Source organism: Penicillium canescens (assembly GCF_028828765.1).
Source record: "Penicillium canescens strain IBT 15451 chromosome Unknown utg000002l_segment0_segment0, whole genome shotgun sequence".
NCBI lineage: Eukaryota > Fungi > Ascomycota > Eurotiomycetes > Eurotiales > Aspergillaceae > Penicillium > Penicillium canescens.
The window spans coordinates 4,374,451-4,391,525 of NW_026703964.1; the positions used below are offsets into that span (position 1 = coordinate 4,374,451).

The 17,075-nt window shown below is 49.7% G+C and overlaps 8 protein-coding genes across 8 annotated transcripts; 4 read left to right on the forward strand and 4 right to left on the reverse strand.

Annotated features, from left to right (window-relative positions):
• Positions 1-404: 404 nt before the first annotated feature.
• On the forward strand, positions 405-2,079 carry N7446_002876 (uncharacterized protein; the record flags this gene model as incomplete). Its single annotated transcript, XM_058511625.1, has 6 exons — positions 405-543; positions 595-670; positions 721-802; positions 870-1,546; positions 1,601-1,685; positions 1,753-2,079. The coding sequence occupies 6 exons, from the start codon at positions 405-407 to the stop codon at positions 2,077-2,079; spliced, it is 1,386 nt and encodes a 461-aa protein (XP_058377161.1).
• Positions 2,080-2,423: 344 nt separating this feature from the next.
• N7446_002877 (uncharacterized protein) lies at positions 2,424-2,639 on the reverse strand (the record flags this gene model as incomplete). Its single annotated transcript, XM_058511626.1, has 1 exon — positions 2,424-2,639. One exon carries the CDS (start codon positions 2,637-2,639, stop codon positions 2,424-2,426), a length of 216 nt encoding a protein of 71 aa, XP_058377162.1.
• Positions 2,640-5,052: 2,413 nt separating this feature from the next.
• On the reverse strand, positions 5,053-5,301 carry N7446_002878 (uncharacterized protein; the record flags this gene model as incomplete). The annotated part of the gene is made up of 1 exon (XM_058511627.1): positions 5,053-5,301. The coding sequence occupies one exon, from the start codon at positions 5,299-5,301 to the stop codon at positions 5,053-5,055; it is 249 nt and encodes an 82-aa protein (XP_058377163.1).
• Positions 5,302-7,933: 2,632 nt separating this feature from the next.
• On the reverse strand, positions 7,934-9,807 carry N7446_002879 (uncharacterized protein). The gene is made up of 2 exons (XM_058511628.1): positions 8,355-9,807; positions 7,934-8,250 (listed from the first exon to the last, which is right to left on the reverse strand). The coding sequence occupies exons 1-2, from the start codon at positions 9,455-9,457 to the stop codon at positions 8,076-8,078; spliced, it is 1,278 nt and encodes a 425-aa protein (XP_058377164.1). The 5' UTR covers positions 9,458-9,807; the 3' UTR covers positions 7,934-8,075.
• Positions 9,808-10,743: 936 nt separating this feature from the next.
• On the reverse strand, positions 10,744-11,969 carry N7446_002880 (uncharacterized protein; the record flags this gene model as incomplete). Its single annotated transcript, XM_058511629.1, has 3 exons — positions 10,744-10,948; positions 11,000-11,513; positions 11,606-11,969. 3 exons carry the CDS (start codon positions 11,967-11,969, stop codon positions 10,744-10,746), a joined length of 1,083 nt encoding a protein of 360 aa, XP_058377165.1.
• A 652-nt stretch (positions 11,970-12,621) lies between these two features.
• lap1 (putative aminopeptidase) lies at positions 12,622-13,832 on the forward strand (the record flags this gene model as incomplete). Its single annotated transcript, XM_058511630.1, has 2 exons — positions 12,622-12,801; positions 12,852-13,832. 2 exons carry the CDS (start codon positions 12,622-12,624, stop codon positions 13,830-13,832), a joined length of 1,161 nt encoding a protein of 386 aa, XP_058377166.1.
• A 460-nt stretch (positions 13,833-14,292) lies between these two features.
• N7446_002882 (inositol monophosphatase family protein) lies at positions 14,293-15,351 on the forward strand (the record flags this gene model as incomplete). Its single annotated transcript, XM_058511631.1, has 1 exon — positions 14,293-15,351. The coding sequence occupies one exon, from the start codon at positions 14,293-14,295 to the stop codon at positions 15,349-15,351; it is 1,059 nt and encodes a 352-aa protein (XP_058377167.1).
• A 650-nt stretch (positions 15,352-16,001) lies between these two features.
• Positions 16,002-17,032, forward strand: N7446_002883 (DUF1774 domain-containing protein; the record flags this gene model as incomplete). The annotated part of the gene is made up of 3 exons (XM_058511632.1): positions 16,002-16,225; positions 16,301-16,740; positions 16,833-17,032. The coding sequence occupies 3 exons, from the start codon at positions 16,002-16,004 to the stop codon at positions 17,030-17,032; spliced, it is 864 nt and encodes a 287-aa protein (XP_058377168.1).
• Between the last annotated feature and the right edge of the window lie 43 nt (positions 17,033-17,075).

Sequence of the window (17,075 nt, forward strand, 5' to 3'; positions counted from 1 at the left end):
GATCCGGGGAACCCCGATTTCAAACAAACGACACCCAATTGAGTCCCTTCAGCGAAGAAACTTAGCCAAGAAATTTAAGCATTTAAAACGTCGTAGCATGATTCAATTCCGAAAGTGTTAGCCTTGAATCCGACTATCATTGACAAGAATTCGGAGGAATGCCGAGTCAATTTAGTGCGGGGATCCGAGGAATTAACTCGAGCCAAGAAATGAAAGAAGAAAAAAAGCAAGCATGCGGGACTCGCAATTCCCCTAATTTCTGTCATCCTGTCACTCTCTTGTGTGCTTGCCAGTCCCCGTCAATATGGCGACAGAAAAGTATGTACAGGATGTTGAATCTACCTCAGAGGTCTGGTACTCATTTACCCCTTGTTCATGTGTTTATTGCAAGCCAGCTAACACCAATGCAGGTTGCCAACGCTGAAGCTATTGGCACTGCTCTTGAAGCACGAGAAAAGGCCCTAGTCTGGAAACAGGACCTGCGGATTGTTCCTCTATGTGCTGCTATTTACTTACTTTGCTATCTTGATCGGTCAAATATCGGTATGTTTAAAATCCCAACAATCAAAGAAAATTTGAAGCTGAGATTGTCAGGAAATGCCAAAATTCTTAACTCGGATACTGGCAATGACCTATTAACGGAGACGAATATGACCTCGTATCAATTTACGTGAGTGTGTCGAAGATAGACCGCCCAAAACAGACCGCTGACTTCAAAAGAATCGCATTGATGGTTTTCCTCATTGCATATGCACTGTTTGAAGTACCCTCAAATTACTTCTTGAAGAAGCTCAAGCCAAGCGTACGTTCACGCGCTCTAGCATGACCTCCATTGCTATTTGGCATGCATTGAATAACATCAAAAATAGCGTTGGATTTCCTTCCTTATGCTCTCATGGGGTGCTACAACCATGGGACTTGGAGGTGTACACAACTACGCTCAAGTAACCGGCTTACGATTCCTCCTAGGCGTAATGGAAGCAGGTCTGTTTCCTGGTTTCGTCTACTACCTAACATTTTGGTACCGCAATTCAGAGCGATCTATCCGTGTAGCCCTAATTCTTGCCTCAGCAACTTTGGCCGGAGCCTTTGGTGGAGCTATCGCATTTGGAGTTGGTCATATGAATGGTGCTCATGGTCTTTCTGCTTGGAGGTGGCTATTTATTATTGAGGGAGCACCGTCATGTGCGTCTGCCGTTTTGGTCTGGTTCTTTCTACCGGACTACCCCGAGACTGCAAGGTGGCTTTCTAGTAAAGAGAAGGAGCTTGCAGAGCACCGTTTGGCCAAGGAAGGATCGAAAGGCTCTGCTAGTGCCATGTCATGGGAGGATGCAAAGGGCACGCTGACGGATTGGAGATTATATGCTCATTATGCGGTATACTTCGGTATATCTACACCATTCTCGAGTCTTTCTCTTTTCACACCAGCTATTACTTCTGGCTTGGGGTACTCCGATCTACGTGCTCAGTTGATGACCGTGCCTCCGTATGCGGTAGCCTACGTTGTGACTGTGATTGTGGCTTGGTCTGCAGACCATTTCAACAGGTACCATTTCTGGGATTAAAATCATATGGTCAGTAACTAACATTCTTGGATTAGCCGTGGTCTCCATTCCGCTGTTTTCTCTTTCATTGGTGCAATGGGCTTTCTCGCATCTGCTGCTTTGCCTGCCAGTTCCTACCAGGTAAGAAAAACCAAGACACTGGAGCGAACAGCAATAAATCAGCAATGTTGAACTAACTCAACACCAGAGTCGCTATGGATGCCTCATCGTTGCAGCTAGCGGTTCCTTTGCATGTATTCCACCGTTACTAGGCTGGCTCTCCTCAAACCTCCGTACAACTGCAGGGGCAGGACTCGCAATTGCACTGAATGTTTCATTCGGCGCCCCAGGCCAAATTGTTGGAGTGTGGATTTATAAGAGCGACGAAGCAAAGAAAGGGTACCCGACAGGCCATTGGACCAACGCAGCGTTGCTGTTGTTCGTGACAGCTGGCTGTATTCTATTGAGGCTTTACTACGGCTGGAGGAATCGCCGCGGAGATGGGGCAAGGGATGGAACCAGATTCGCATACTAGATAGATTGGTGTGGAGTCGTGCGGAGAGAAAGTTGATATGTAGAGATGATTTATTCTTGGCTTCCGAACTGCAAAAATGGATCCATGATGCCAAGGCTTACTCTGATCGATGATGAGACAGATACTGATTAATATATCCATGACATACGATGAACCTTCAATTTGTAAATAGATAATGATAGAAAATCTCATGCAGGGAGTATGCAAGGCTTGGATTTCTACTGTATATGCCCCTCGAATCTTCCCGGCTCATTTACATAGCTCACACAGGCCAAATTTGCTCCAAAATAATCAATAATCGTAGCATTGATTAATAACAATCATCTTGTTGGCGTTCTTCAGATCTAGCACCCACCACCGCCTCCACATCCACCCGAAGCCGCTCCCGCTGCTGCGTATGCAGTAATGGCAGAATTGTTCGCACGGCGCTTCTTTTGTTTCTTCAGGTATTTCTCGTAGTCTTTGTCGTATTTGTAGCGGCCATAGGCCTCGTTGCTGTATCCCACTCGCCGCGGGGGTGGAGAATCATATTGTACGTCGCGTGACGAACCGAAACACATAGCGTGATTAGGATAAATCACGGGCTGTAATTGAGGAAAGATTGTAGTATTTGAGGTGTCAACTGTGAGACACTCTGTTTGAGTCTGGAGATGTAACGTGCAAGGATGTGGAGGTAATCGACACTAAGACCTCTGTCTCAAGTTATATAGTGCCCATTTTACCATCAAAATATTTGGTGTATGCCTAATTCGCGAGATAGCTACCTCTTTTATATTTTGATTTGACTTGTGGTCTCGTATGTCATTAGCGACATAGCCACCGCCCGAACATGGCTGAGTGTCATGGCAGCCTAAATTGGATGGTGGATCGGTATATTATCTTGGTGCGGGCGCTAGCTCCAGCAAGAGTATCGACCACCAGACTTTTGCTGATGATTTGTGTACTTGTCAAGGCAGATTTTCAAGCATTTAATTGAAGCCAATTGATCACCATGAAATATTCCACTCTTTGGCACCTCTGACTCAGCATAAAAAGCCGTTGGATTGCCTCGGTAAGAGTTGGGGGAGTTGGGGGAGTTAGGGTTCGCTAATGATTAGAGTTCAGAGCAATCCACGGTTCCAGGGTGAGTTAAAAACAACCCAACAACATCATGTATACTATACGTTCAGAACGAGCATCTATTCTAGCCCCAATGTTATGGGAATTTGCGAATTATAAGTCGCCGAATTTCCCGTCAAAATGCTGCCCAACATGGATATACAGCGGAGATTAGTGTTTGGCTCGACACATGGCAACGCTATCCCACCTGCGGCTATGCAATTTTAGCAGCCGGGAGGCCAATGCGGCAAAGATCCCGCAACGCTCAACAGGACCTACAAGGAACATTACAACGTCCTGATCGGGATGTCTAGAGGGTATAGTCCCGGCCGATATATTGAGCCTATCAAGGCAAAGAGAACCAAAGTCCACTGGGAAGATGTCCTGTCGATATTCTGTAGTCCTATAGTAACAAACGAGAAAAGAGACCAATCTGATAGAAGCTGAGCCCCGACCAGAACAGTTCAAATTCCAGTACCATCCATGTATGATACCAATATAATAATAACCCCAACCCAGGTCCATGTCCAAATTGCCCAAACCCAGCACAGCCTAACAATAGCCCAAGTAAAGAAACAGACCAAAGAAACTCCTCCTGTCAAACGCATTCAACTGAGTCAAACAAAAAAGTTAAATAAATAAAATGAAGCAAACAAGTGGATGGAGAACGAAGTAAATCCAAATTCCAGATTAATTAACCAGAAAATGAAAATCCATATCCTGCGTTGTTCCTATACTACCCTCGTGACTTTTGCCCTTCTGCCCATTGCCTGTGCTATTGTGTCAGGTTCTAAAACTGGGCGAGTGGCTTTCCGTTCGTGGTAGCGAAAACCAACAAGCATTTGTCTGGCTCCAGGGGTAAGCAGCCGACACGGCAAGAAGGATTATATTCCTTGAAAGTGCCATTCTGGACCTGCAAGTGAAATGCACCAAGGTCATACTGCCGAGTCATGCAGCAGCAGGTGCGTCGGGTATGAGCCATCCATGGCGACGCACAAGTCACTCTCAAAGGTCAAAACACATTATAGTCACTTGACCCCGACCCTCCACAAATGAGAACCACAAAGTATATCCCCTGATTGCTTTTTGCCTCAAGGCAAAGTAAGATTGCAAAGCACAAACAAAAGCACAAGCACCCTGTCTGCTCCCCTCAAAACGGGGAGTAGAAACAAATATCTGTCGGCAAATGATGCTCCAAGGGAATCGTAATCCCAGACCTTCTTGGCAAAATTGGGGAAGCGCCGGTCTCACACGAGGCCCAAATCCCAAGACACCACATTGTACCTGGGCCGTCGGGTTCTCGGGTTGGGTGGGTATCACGACGGACGGGCTCAGGGTTCCACAGGGCGAAACAAGTTAGTGACTTGCATTGGAACCCGTCATCTGTCAAGGATGCCGCATGTGGCGTAGGTGAAAAACTTGATCGTCTTTTGTTTGGGGTAGTTTATCCATCCCGCGACTAAGAAGAAGACAGTGCATGGCAGATGATCAATATTCCTTGTGGGCAAATCCTGCAGGAACCGAGAACGGCTACGATAGTCGTCGGTCGAGTAATGCATGCATTCCAGCAGAACTTCGGGGAAAACGGACGTCGACGTGGGAAAAGGGAGGCAGGTTGGGTGCGGTGAGAAGATTTTTTTCCCCTGCAGCACAAAACCAAGTGAGAAAAGCAACAGCAAGGGTATGTTTTGCAAGGACTGTGGATCCCGCGCCCAGGACGAGTGGCCACAGCTGCTAGCAGCAATTGAACACAAATCAACACACACACATCTATCCAATAAAACAGGGATCCTGGAACAAGGAAGAGAAATTTGGTAAAAACACAAGAAAAGAAGAGAAAGCCACCCAAGAAGAGTAAGGAAATAAAGGATTCACTCAGAACCCGCCAGCACCACGGCCAAGACTGGTCGATTGCTGGGGGAAGAGCTGTCCCTGATAGACGGTCGAAGCTCTGGGTTGCTGGTTCAACAGCTTTAGGGCGACCTCGGCGGCGTCTTCTTTGGCATTGTTGACGAACTGGCCGTCATACCAGTAGCGGGCAGCGATAGCAGTCGGGATGCCCTGTACGGTGACAGTACTAGACCAAGCAGTACGACCTCCTGTATTCCAAACGGGAATTAGCATCTGTCAAATCAGAAACTAAAAGTCGGTGTACAAGTGATGGGGGGCAATAGAGAGAGAGGGGGGGGAGGAATTCTCTCTCATTCTGCAAGACTCCACACCCTTCCTGCAATGCCGAGACACACACAAGGCATAGGCACCGCGTATGTACTGAGTCGACAGGTATCAGATAAAATAGAATAAACCCCGTGAGAGGAAATGACGGAGGGGAGAGGAAGAGGGGCAGAGTATCGGGTAAGTACCTCGCCGATCGGAGACGATGTTGAAGACAGGAGGAGTCAGCTTGGTACTTCTACAGTATGCTAATGATAGTCAGTCGGGTAATATTGTAAAGCGTCAATTGTGGTGGGCTCGGGCTGGGGTCTGGACACGCATTTGGAGGGCTGAATGGCTTACCATTGAGCTGATCTTGCCAACTAGGCCGGCTGCTAACGCTAGTCCCTTGAGCACTGCTGTATGACATTTTGAAAAAGATAGGGGGATGTTGAGAGTTGCAATTGAATTATGGAGTGGGATTGAGGGGAAGATGTTGAGAGTCAAAAGTAGAACTCAATTGGGGATAACGGGAGATGTATAGAAGAAGAGAAAGGGTCAAAGGACTTCAAGGGACGAAGATATACTGGAAGAAAGAAGAGAATAACCTCGATTGGACCCGGCTGGAAGCTGTAGAGGCCCTTTTAAATGTCCATCAAGGACTATCATGGGGAGCGGGGAGTCATATAAACAGTGGGCCATATCTTCAAGGCCAAAAAGCCGTTCTCGCATGGGGGTTTTTCTTTTCTTTTTTTCGTTTTGAATTTTGAATTTTCCTTTTATTTTTTTAATTATTTCCCCCTGGGAACAAACAGGAGCCTAATCGTCAAACCTAACGGAGCGGGCTTATGCATGTCGATGTGGACATGGCAAAGCGTCAACTAATTTCCTCCCCTCCTTAATCCACCAGTCAAGGAGGGCAATGGGAAGAACATGCGGATCATTTGAGGCTGCAAGCTGGAACGGCCCGGCGCACGCCGTCTAAAAGCCTTTGAAGAAACGCTAGACATCACAGTAAGGACTACTAATAGCCGGATATGTCCATCCCACATAAGAAATAAAGGGAAGCTTGGCTTCTCTCAAGGGCTCCAGGGAAAAAAAAGAGACAGCTTTTCAGGAAATCGGATGCGGATTGGATGGAAAAGTGAACAACTCAGAGAACCCCACGTTGATTTTCTTTTTTTTTTCTTTTTCGGTCTCGCCTCTATAATTCATTTCGCTCTTTATTATAAGCCATCTCCGAGCTCTAATTCGAGATTAATTTCAACCGAATCGGCGGAACGCCTTCTGGAAACCCTGAGAGACTGCATGAGGGCTTGAATCTCTGCCCAAAAAGCGGAGCTAAACTAGTGCATCTTTTATTCTGAATGACGAAGATGCCCGAAACGAGAATTCGTTCCCCCCTTCAGGTTGGGCCGCACAAAGTATTGCCAGCTCATCATAGAGATTGGGGGAAGCCGTTTACATTCCCCCGAGATTCTTTACCAAAACAACCGGGCCGCCCTGCATGAGTAGCATGAACGCTGTCTCGGCCTAGAAAGAAGTATATTAGAATGACGCGAGGGCGATTTCCGGAAACGTCAAAGCGTGTCGCGCATAGACAAAGGTACGAAGAGCGTCATTAACACGCTAGTCCGAAAAAATGCCTAGGGGAACACGAAATGCAATATCATTCTACCATTCAAACACTATGAAGCCTCGAAAATGCCGAAAGCATCAAGCCAATCCAGTCGGAGCGAACGGGAGACTCTCGCCTCCCTTTGGCAAAGCGAGTTGGGCATTCATGCAGAGTAAATATCCATCAACCATGGTTCTCAGTAATGCGGCTCTATGCACGTAACACGTCGATGTTCGACAGAGGACTAGGCACATCAGGGCTGTTCTTCTGCTCAACGGGCCCCGCACAGCTTAAACACTCGCAGGCGCTAATTAGCCAAGAATAGCCGGAGTAAACCCCCATGACGCATCGCATTGGCTGTTTTGGATTAAGGCAGCAAGGCCAGCAAGGGCCCTTGGGCTGTCACTCGCGCTAAAATTGAAAAGATTCATTCAGAGCCAATCGATCGCGAACAATAGATGTGCTTTTTCTTCACTGCGCTAGTCTGGCGTTTCCCCTGTTTAGGGGTGTGGGGGATACATGCTTGGAAGCGCTGATAGCCAGTCAATATCTGTATGTACTGTAGAAACCATGGTGAACCATGGTTCATGCCTACAGAAGTACGGTGTATCTACTGTAGCGAAGCGGTCAGGCTTGAACTACTCGGTATGCAACGCCAGCATAGCAACGCACGAGGGATGTGTTCATGTACACGCAAGCTGATAAAAGAACAATGCAATGCAAGATGTGATGGACCCCCTGCTCCAAATCCAGATGCAATATGGAACCGCCGTAAGCTGCCCCTTTCAGTTCCCTGTCAGTTTCCTGACAGATCCGGATTAGAGGATCGCCCGGACTTGGGCTTCTCGAGACCCGAAATCCCTTTCAGCCGAATGAGAAGCCAGCCGGATCAGAAGACGGCACAAAATATAAATATATATAAAAAAAAAAAAAAAAAAAAAAATAGAAAAATAGAAAAATAGCAAAATAGGTGAGAAAACAAGAAATGAACCACAAATCGTCAAAGTCATTAGGTCGTTAAGAGACTATCAAGTCTCCCAAAACATCCCGGTCAATGCAGGATAGAATCGGCTCACACCTCTCACCCATGGTTCATGAGCCGCCTAGGCCTCAAGCCCCTTGTCACTTAAGCAGATCCTCGTCGCTGAAGTACTTGGCCGATCAGGCGCCGAGGGCCCATGCGCTCCAAGCTCTTCGTCAAGTGCTGAGCGGGGAGCATCCACGAAGGCTGGCGCTCCTGATGCCAGCGACGACGAATGCAATCGTCAACTAGCGCCACAATACCTGTAGCCACAATCACACTACGCAAAGTCCATCAGCCTCACAGAAAAAGAAATGAAAGAAAGATAAAAATAAAAGAGGGGAAGCTCAAGGTAAAAGCCATAGCAAACAGACGTGGACTTACTCGGCAATGTCAGGCATCCGCTGATAAACCGAAGGATCACTGATCCACAATGATGACGGCGGCACCCAACCCCCCTTGCTCTCCTCCTCGACCGCATCTAGCGGCGCCAGAGTATCCGGGACAAGATGGGCAATGGTCTTGGAAGTGCGCGTGTCAATCAGGAAATACGACACCTCGTGCAGATCGCCCTCCTTGCGGAACTCGCGTCGCCACTGATACTTCGTGGACCAATACTCATACTCGTACTTCTTGTTTAGGCCAGGTCCTTTCCTCTTCAGTTCGACGTGTGCATAATTGGAGAATTCAAGGAGGATGGTATCCACCAGTGTTGGCCTGTCGGCTTCGGTACCTTGTTCCTTTTCTCCTTCTACATCTTCACTCGCACCTGCTTCGTGTCTGGCACTCTTGCTGTGGATATGGCCAGGCTCAAAACCAGAACCTTTTCGTTTAAGATCACCATGCGCTGCTGTTGCGCTTGTGGAGGTTGCACCGTTGCCACTCGAACTAGGCCGCAGACTGGCAAAGACGGTACTCCACGATCGACGGAAAGCAGGACGTCTATCATGACCAGAAGAGACTTCCCTCCTTGCTGAATGGCATACCTCCCTGCCCGAATCACGGCAGTAGCGACGAAAAGAGAATTTCCGCGAGAACAGATCATACATGCGGAGATGGAAGAGGATGACATCGCGCTGCGAGCCATCCCGGAGGTGGACGGGAGTGTCGACGCGCAAGTTCATGTTGCCGTCGATGGTGGTATCGTCATGGCGGATAAGTAGCCGTCTCGACGAAGGGAACAAAGGTGCGAAAGAGGAGGGGGTAGAAGGGATAGCGTCAAGTGGGAAGAATTCTTCCCGCTCGTGTACTTCATAGCGTGGTTCCTCTGCCGGGAAATCTGCGGCTGAACCTGTCGATGAAGCGTATGTTGAGACAGAGTCTCGGGGTTTTGGTTCCCGTTCTTCGTATACTACTGGCCTGTCTCTTTGTTTTGTGCTCGGATGGTCGCTCAGGGCTGTTGCCGCGGTACTTCTGGATGTCGAGCTATCCGTTGAGCTGGAACTGCCGCCACCAGGGCGATCTTGGCATGATTTATAGGAACCCATTGTGTAAAGTAGATGTGGAATCTGTGTTGTAGTTGTCACTGGTCCACAGTGAACTGGGAACAGGGAACAGGTGGAGAAGGGGTGAGTCGGATATAAGGCGTAAGTTAGCCGTAAATAAGCCGTAGGTGGTAAGATGAAGGTACATCCAACGATACTCCCGGATTCTCCAGTTGGTTTTGAAACAATAAAAAGGGTTCGAATGTCAGATTCCCATGACGTGGGGTTGGGAGAGGGATGGGCTCTCTGGCATGGAGGGAATTAAGGTATCCGCAATCCAGTTAGGAAGATCAGGGAGATTAAAGGAATCATATGATGAAAGGGAACAAGAGCAGGGGTAAGATTTCCCGATTGGAAAAACCAGGAAGATATAGGAAATAGGAAACAAGGCAAAAAGTCAAGGGGGGAATGTCAACTCGTCATTTGAGTACCCGATCTTCCATGGGCCATGAAACCCCTCATTAACCTCCCAGACTTCCAGTTCACATCCAATAAGATGGTCAGGGCTCACCGGTAACGATAACAAAGAGCCAGCCTCACTAAAAATGTGCCTATAGAAAGCTCCAAGGTTGTGTGATGTGTCTCCAGTGTCGAGTGATAATTTGTTCTCCCCCTCCTCTGTGATCCCCGGGCCAGTGAGATCTCGGGCGCCTGCATAGAACGAAGTCTGGACACGAGTTTCATTATGTCAGGGTTCAGGCCTCGTCCAAGCGTGAATTTTGAATTCTGAATGCTCCATACTGAATTTGAATATGGATTTGAATTCTCAAATTCTCCGACATGAAGTTGCAGTCAGGGCATAGTTGGGACGTCATGGCAAACCGTGGGCCTCTGCGGTCCGTTCCGGACAGTGGAGCAGGGCGAAAAGAGTCTCATCCTACTTCCCTGGAGACCTTGGATGAGGCAGTATCCTCCGATTTAGGTTATCTGATCAAGTTTCGGAAATTCCAGCGTGTCCTGCCATTGCGACAATGATCGGCCGCATGGGGCCACCTTTGCGAGACCCGTATCAAACGAGGCTTCACTACTCTAAGCCTCCACCTGCGTACATGCGATGGAAATGCCCAACCATCCGTTGCTTTAGGCGACCATATACTTGGAAGGGTCAGGGCTACGAGAGAAGATCTCTGGCCAACCTAAGTTGCGACCGAGAAAATATGTCCAATGAAACTAATTGACCAGCCGCGGAGACAACGGGCCTGGTCTGAACGGCGAAATACGATGTCCAACGTTACCCTGGATTACCCCCGAATGAAAAATATGTCCAACCTGAAAATAAGAATGGCAGTTTACACCTGCGCATAGAGAGGCTGAGGCAGTTCCTCCCCTGGCTTAACCAGGGCCTCTGTGCTGCAAGCTGGCTGAGAGACGAGCCCGGTCCGGCTCCCCGGGACCGGAGGTCGGAAGCCAACATAGGCTTCTCGCCGGTCTCCTACTGTGATTGACCAGGTGTGCAACCCATAGTAGGAGGCGATGGAGTGCACCAACCAACGACTGAGATGGTCAGCAAATAGTATACTTTAGAAGTTAAGAGCAGGAACTCACCCAAATCCAGCCGCCCGTTCATCGACCGGACTCTCATATACCATCTTCTCACCATCGCGCTCACTGTGAGAACTCATCTCTTCCCGCAGCAGACGGAGTCTCTCCTTCCGCTCGGGCGCGTCATGCATCTGCCCATTACGCCCAACAAAGACAATCTCGTCTTCCGAGTCACTTGCCGAGTCCGGGGCATCTTGCAATCCCTCGTTCCGCAGCAGCACCTGCTTTTCATTCCACTTACGTATGAAGAGACGAATCTCTTCTTCCAGGTCTTGAAGCATGCCACGTGCGGCACGCGCATGCTTCAACTTTAACCGGAGTTCCTTGGGAATATGGTGCTTCTCATTAGCCCCCTTGGCCGCCCTCATAGCCGACTGATGGTCTACTTTATGAGAGTAGTGGACATCCCACAACGGCGCAAGGTAATAGGGCATGGGGTCATGGCGGGTATATGTGGGCTGGATATCCCAGTCCTTGGAAGACGGAGGTTCGGCCCAGGGGTTGTGCAACAAACGATCTTGATATCCGGTCAGCATGCAGATTCACGTGCCAGGACGCGCCAATGATCGGGTCATCCACTCCAACCCAGCTCATGAATCTGGGACATACCGTTCTCCCAGCGCTGTCTCCGTCGGCTCCCATCCTTACCCTTTAGAAGGGCTTCCCGTCGCTTCCCGATATCGCGCTGCAGAGGCTCCCGGCGTCTAAAACTGACCCTCGGGGGACGCAACTCGGTATTGGCTGGTGGAGTGGCTTCGTCGTCAAGCGGGATCGACAACGACACGGTGGCACCGCGCAGATTTGAGCGCGTTGGAGTCGGTGTGGAAGGGGTTTGGTCTGCAGGGGAGTCTGAGAGGCTCATGTCCTGCAGGGACGCCACTGCATGTTGCTCTGTCCACGCGGAGATGGCCAGAGCTTGCTGAGGTGAAAGGGTCGCGGAGCCCTCAGGGCGAAGGCGCGGGTGAATAGCCATGATTGAGGGAAGTGCAGAGTAGAGGAGGGGAAGAGATAGAGACAGGATAAGAAGAGATAAGGCAGTCCAATGCTCCAATAGTCCGAGGGTTGCTGCACGGGGCTTAACAAGGCCGATGATTGGTGGGAAGTAACCCTGGTTAGCCCTAGCCCTGGTTTCCTATTTGGGATTCTTCCTCTGGAGTGAGGCTGACACTAGTTCAAGGCTGACCAGTGGAGATCTCTCGAGTCCTTCCTAGGTTTCTTATAGTCCTGCATAGTGCTTCGTACTTCCAGGTTCGTACTGGTGTGTGTGTTCTTATCTCCGGTGACTCACGGGCGAGTCATAGTGGGGATTCTAGGCATTCTCCACCCGATCCCCCAGATCGCCTGGGTTCTGTATGGAATGGAACATGACTGAACATGGCTTAACTTACCATAAATTATAATGTTTTCCTGGGCTATTGATCCAAAGTCTAGATCGGGTAGACCGGATAACGAATAGCTAAGAATAAATGTGAAAGCCTAGCGCGGGGTCCAGAACTTGGCGCCTAAAGGGTAACAAGGCGCGTGAGACCGCCCCCATTCTCGATCCCGTCCTAGCTCCGAAAGCTTTAAAAACCCTTCTCCCCATCCTTTTTTTTTATCCTAGGTATCTTATTATTACACTTATCATGAAGTTCTTCGCTCCCCTTGCGCTGAGCGCAACTGCGACCGCGCTGGCATTGGTCAACCCGGAGCAGCAACCTTTGGCACCTTCGATCGTCCAGAACCCGCAATCAAAGTCTCTGATCGAGCTGGCCCCATACCAGACCCGCTGGGTGACGGAAGAAGAGAAGTGGTCCCTCAAACTGGTATGTCAAGGGTTTTCCCTCCAATCTGACCATAGCTAACATTTGATTAGGATGGAGTCAATTTCATTGACGTGACCGATGAATGGCAATCAGGCTCCTATGGAACCTTGCACACTTCGCGCATTGTTCACTATCCTGAGGAGATGAAGCACTCCGATGCTATCCACCCTCTCTTTAAGACCCTGGACAAGAAGAACATGCGCAGTAACCTGGAGCACTTCACCTCGTTCCACACCCGCTACTTCAGGTCCAAGACCGGTATCGAGTCTGCAACATGGCTTTTCGACCAGGTAACCGCCGCGATCCACGAATCGGGCGCAAGCGACCACGGCGCGACCGTTGAACGCTTCTCTCACCCTTGGGGCCAGTTCAGTATCATCGCCCGCATCCCCGGCGAGACCAACAACACCGTCGTGTTGGGCTCCCACCAGGACAGCATCAACCTGTTCCTTCCATCCATCCTGGCTGCACCCGGCGCCGATGACGATGGCAGTGGAACAGTCACCATTCTTGAAGCACTTCGCGCCCTGCTGCGGTCGGAGGCTATCGCCCAGGGCAAGGCCCACAACACCGTCGAGTTCCATTGGTACTCTGCGGAAGAGGGTGGTCTTCTTGGTTCCCAGGCTGTCTATGCTCAGTACAAGAAGGAGTCGCGCAACGTCAAGGCCATGCTCCAGCAGGACATGACGGGCTACGTTCAGGGAACTCTTGATGCTGGTCAAAAGGAGTCGGTGGGTGTCATTATCGACTACGTCGACCAGGGCCTCACTTCCTTCATCAAGGAGGTCATCACCACCTACTGCGATGTCCCCTACGTCGAGACCAAGTGTGGCTATGCTTGCTCTGACCATGCCTCTGCCAGTCGGTATGGATACCCCTCGGCGTTCGTGATCGAGTCCCAGTTCGAGAACTCCGACAAGAAGATCCACACCACCGAAGACAAGATCGAGTATCTCAGCTTTGATCATATGCTACAGCATGCGAAGATGAGCTTGGCCTTTGCTTACGAGCTAGCCTTTGCTCCTTTCTGATTTTGTTCATGGATTTCTCTCGGTTTACATAATTGTTCGGCGTTCGTGTGATATACCTCTGAGCTGGGTCTTTCGTTACTAGACACCCTAAGTGCTTTTCTGGCTTTTTCGGGCTTATACCCATTACCAATTGATTTTCATGACTTGGTTTACCTTTATTTTTATTAAATCCTAACGTAATTGCTCACTGTAGCACGTAATTCCAAGTTTCCAACACATATACTCCATACAGTAAATCTCGAGTTCAGCGGACCCATCCAGATATGACGTAGGTAAATTACCTTGGCGATTCACCTCACGTGATGCCATCCGACGATCCTGTGGAAAATGTATCCCACTGCCTCACCGATCTTGACTTATTACATTGCATCTTTCACTTTCAAATAGGCCAATCCTTCCGGGGGCCTCCCATACTAACCCCTCCTATTCCATAACCACCGAAACAGCCCCGTCTCCAACTATGGCCAGCCCCTACGCCCAGGAACTCCAACTTGCAAGCCTAGCAGTGCAACGAGCAGCCCTCATTACAAGGAAACTCCTCTCAGCTGTCGACAAAGGCGCTCTAGACAAAAGTGATGCCTCTCCGGTAACAATTGCCGACTTCGCTGCACAAGCCTCAATCATCGCGGCGATCCACCACGTCTTCCCAAACGACGAGATCGTTGGTGAAGAAGACGCAGCAGCCCTCCGCGAGAACCCAGTCCTCCTCGAACGAACCTGGGAACTAGCAACCGAAACCCACCTCGATGATGAAGCCAGCGAGGCTCTCCTCCACACCCCGCAGACCCGCGAGGAACTCCTAGACCTAATCGATCTCGGCGCAAAGGGCAACTGCACCCCCACCAGTCGAACCTGGACCCTGGATCCCGTGGATGGCACAGCAACCTTCATCCGCGGCGGGCAATACGCTGTCTGTCTCTCCTTAGTAGAGAACGGCCACCAAAAGATCGGCGTGCTAGGCTGCCCGAACCTACGGGCATCTGGATTCGTCGCCGAGACACTCGTCGACCGGGATGGCCACGGACAGCTCCTTGCCGCAGTAGCCGGCCATGGTGCAACCATCCAGCCCATGGGCCCTGGCGCTCTCCTCTCCTCTAGACCGCTCGAGAAGATCCCGCAGATCACAGATACCTCCGCGGTGCACTTTATCGATACGCAGGCTGCCACCACGCAGAACCTAGAAGTCCACGGGCGCGTCGCAGCTAGTCTGGGCGCTCCATGGCCGAACCCGGTTGACCTGTGGTCAGCGCAAATGCGTTATGTTGCCATTGCAGTGCAGGGCGGGTGTAATGCCTTCATTAAGGTGCCGTTGAGTAAAAAGTATCGGTCCAAGATCTGGGATCATGCAGGTGGCATGCTTATTGCACAGGAGTTGGGCTGCGTGATTTCCGACCTTGAGGGACGTGCTGTGGATTGTTCACAGGGCCGGACTTTGGCTGGGTGTTATGGTATGGTTGTTGCGCCGGCTTCGGTTCATCAGCGGGTTCTTGAGGCTGTTAGAGTGGCGCGGGGTCTATAGAGTTGGTCTTTTGCATGGGCTTTTTGGTTCTGAATTGTCTTTGATTGATACCCAATGATCTGCCAACATAATATCATATCAGTTCTAAGTACTCTGTACAGACAAGAACCTTATAGTTGCACTGATCGCCGACATAAGGTTGGAGCCCCGCATTCTCTACTAATGGACAAGTCAATGTAGTTTAGCGTTTAGGCACTTTCCAGGTTTACCCTTTTGTTTCACATACATTAGCTCCTTTTTGGCCGCTTTTGACCATGTTCAGGCTGATCTTCCAAGGTATAATAAGACCGTGCGTGGATCGACAAGTTGCGCCACTCCAGGTTCAGGGACCTTGGGACACTCGGATCTCTTTCTTTTACTTCAACCTTTGGTTTCTCAAGCCAGAGGCCAGGAGTGAGTATAAAAAGTGAAGATATTGACAACTAAATATTTTCAGTTTGTATAACGTTGAATGTATACCCCGTGGTACCAAATAAGATGACATCATCACCAGCGGTGGATTTGACCTCATTGCTGCATACAGGATTTGTGCTCTATGGTGCCATTGGTCTGCAGGTCTGGTGACCTCGGGAATCCCCAGATACTATATGTAACCCCCTCTCCTGTTCTGGCTTTAGATTTTCTAGCTTCACCTTTGGGATATCTTCACCATGGCTTCCTTCAATCCTTTCGCTAGACGTGAGACTCACAGCGCTAGCTCCCTAAATACATATCGGGTTCTCGTACCCCTCACCTGGGCCTTGGTCGTGGTCTTTGGCATCTACTACTCCGTCCACTCGCCGGACGATGTCAAGAAGGGCAAGAAGATCTGGAAGCAGGCGAACAAGCGTAACACTCCGTTCAGTCAGAATACCACCTTGACAGGTATTTACTGGTATGTTGAAGATCCCCCACATATATATCTATGTCCTACTCTATCCCACCCCACACCGTACTAACCAGAATATAGGATCGTCCTCCTCCTCTCCCAGCTAAGCTACGTCTACCACCTCTTCTCAAAAAACAATGTGCTGGTCACAGCTGCCGCCAACGTCGCCTCCCATTTTATCCTGAACAACCTCTTCCTCTTCGTCTGGATCCTGCTCTGGACTCGCAATTACTTCTGGGGTGCCGAGGTCATCCTCGTTTTCCATTTCATCAACCAGTGGGTAACCTACTGGCGCCACCGCGGTCTGCCAGCATTCGTCCACCTCCCAGCTGTTGCAGGCCCCTATGCCTGGACACTGACAGCATTGTTCTGGAACGGTGCTGTCGCCGTGCATAGCCATAACCTGCCCGGAAGAATTGTCGCCAATATCTTCATTTGGGTTATCCTGGTTGTGGGATTGTTTGATATTGTCCTGCGGGAGGATTATATCCTTGGATATTGTCTTAGTATTTTGTCGCTGTGTGAGTATTACCATTCCCCCTTGCAGAATCCCATGTCAGGATGCTCTGTCAGATATATTCTGGATCATTTGCTAATATATATATCTCTCTAGCCCTGGCTCTCCGACAAATCTCTATTAAGATCATCGCCCTGCAGTGGATCTTCGCCTTTGTCATCTTTGCCGTGTTCTTGGTTGTTTCTCTTTACATCTCTACGACTAAGTATACCGGTCGCGACAGTCTTTTCCGTCGTGTCGCACAGCCCGAGTCGACTGACCGCGAGAGAGCGCCTCTGCTCAATGAGCAGGTGTGAATGTTGTCATAAGCCGAGACCGACTATCCATGATATCAGTTAC

Excerpts from the sequence above, each read along its gene's own strand:
- N7446_002879 (XM_058511628.1), bottom strand. The coding sequence starts at position 9,457 with ATGGGTTCCTATAAATCATGCCAAGATCGCCCTGGTGGCGGCAGTTCC. Across the intron at positions 8,251-8,354 it reads CGGATGCCTGACATTGCCGA|TGTGATTGTGGCTACAGGTA; the intron begins GTAAGTCCACGT and ends GACTTTGCGTAG.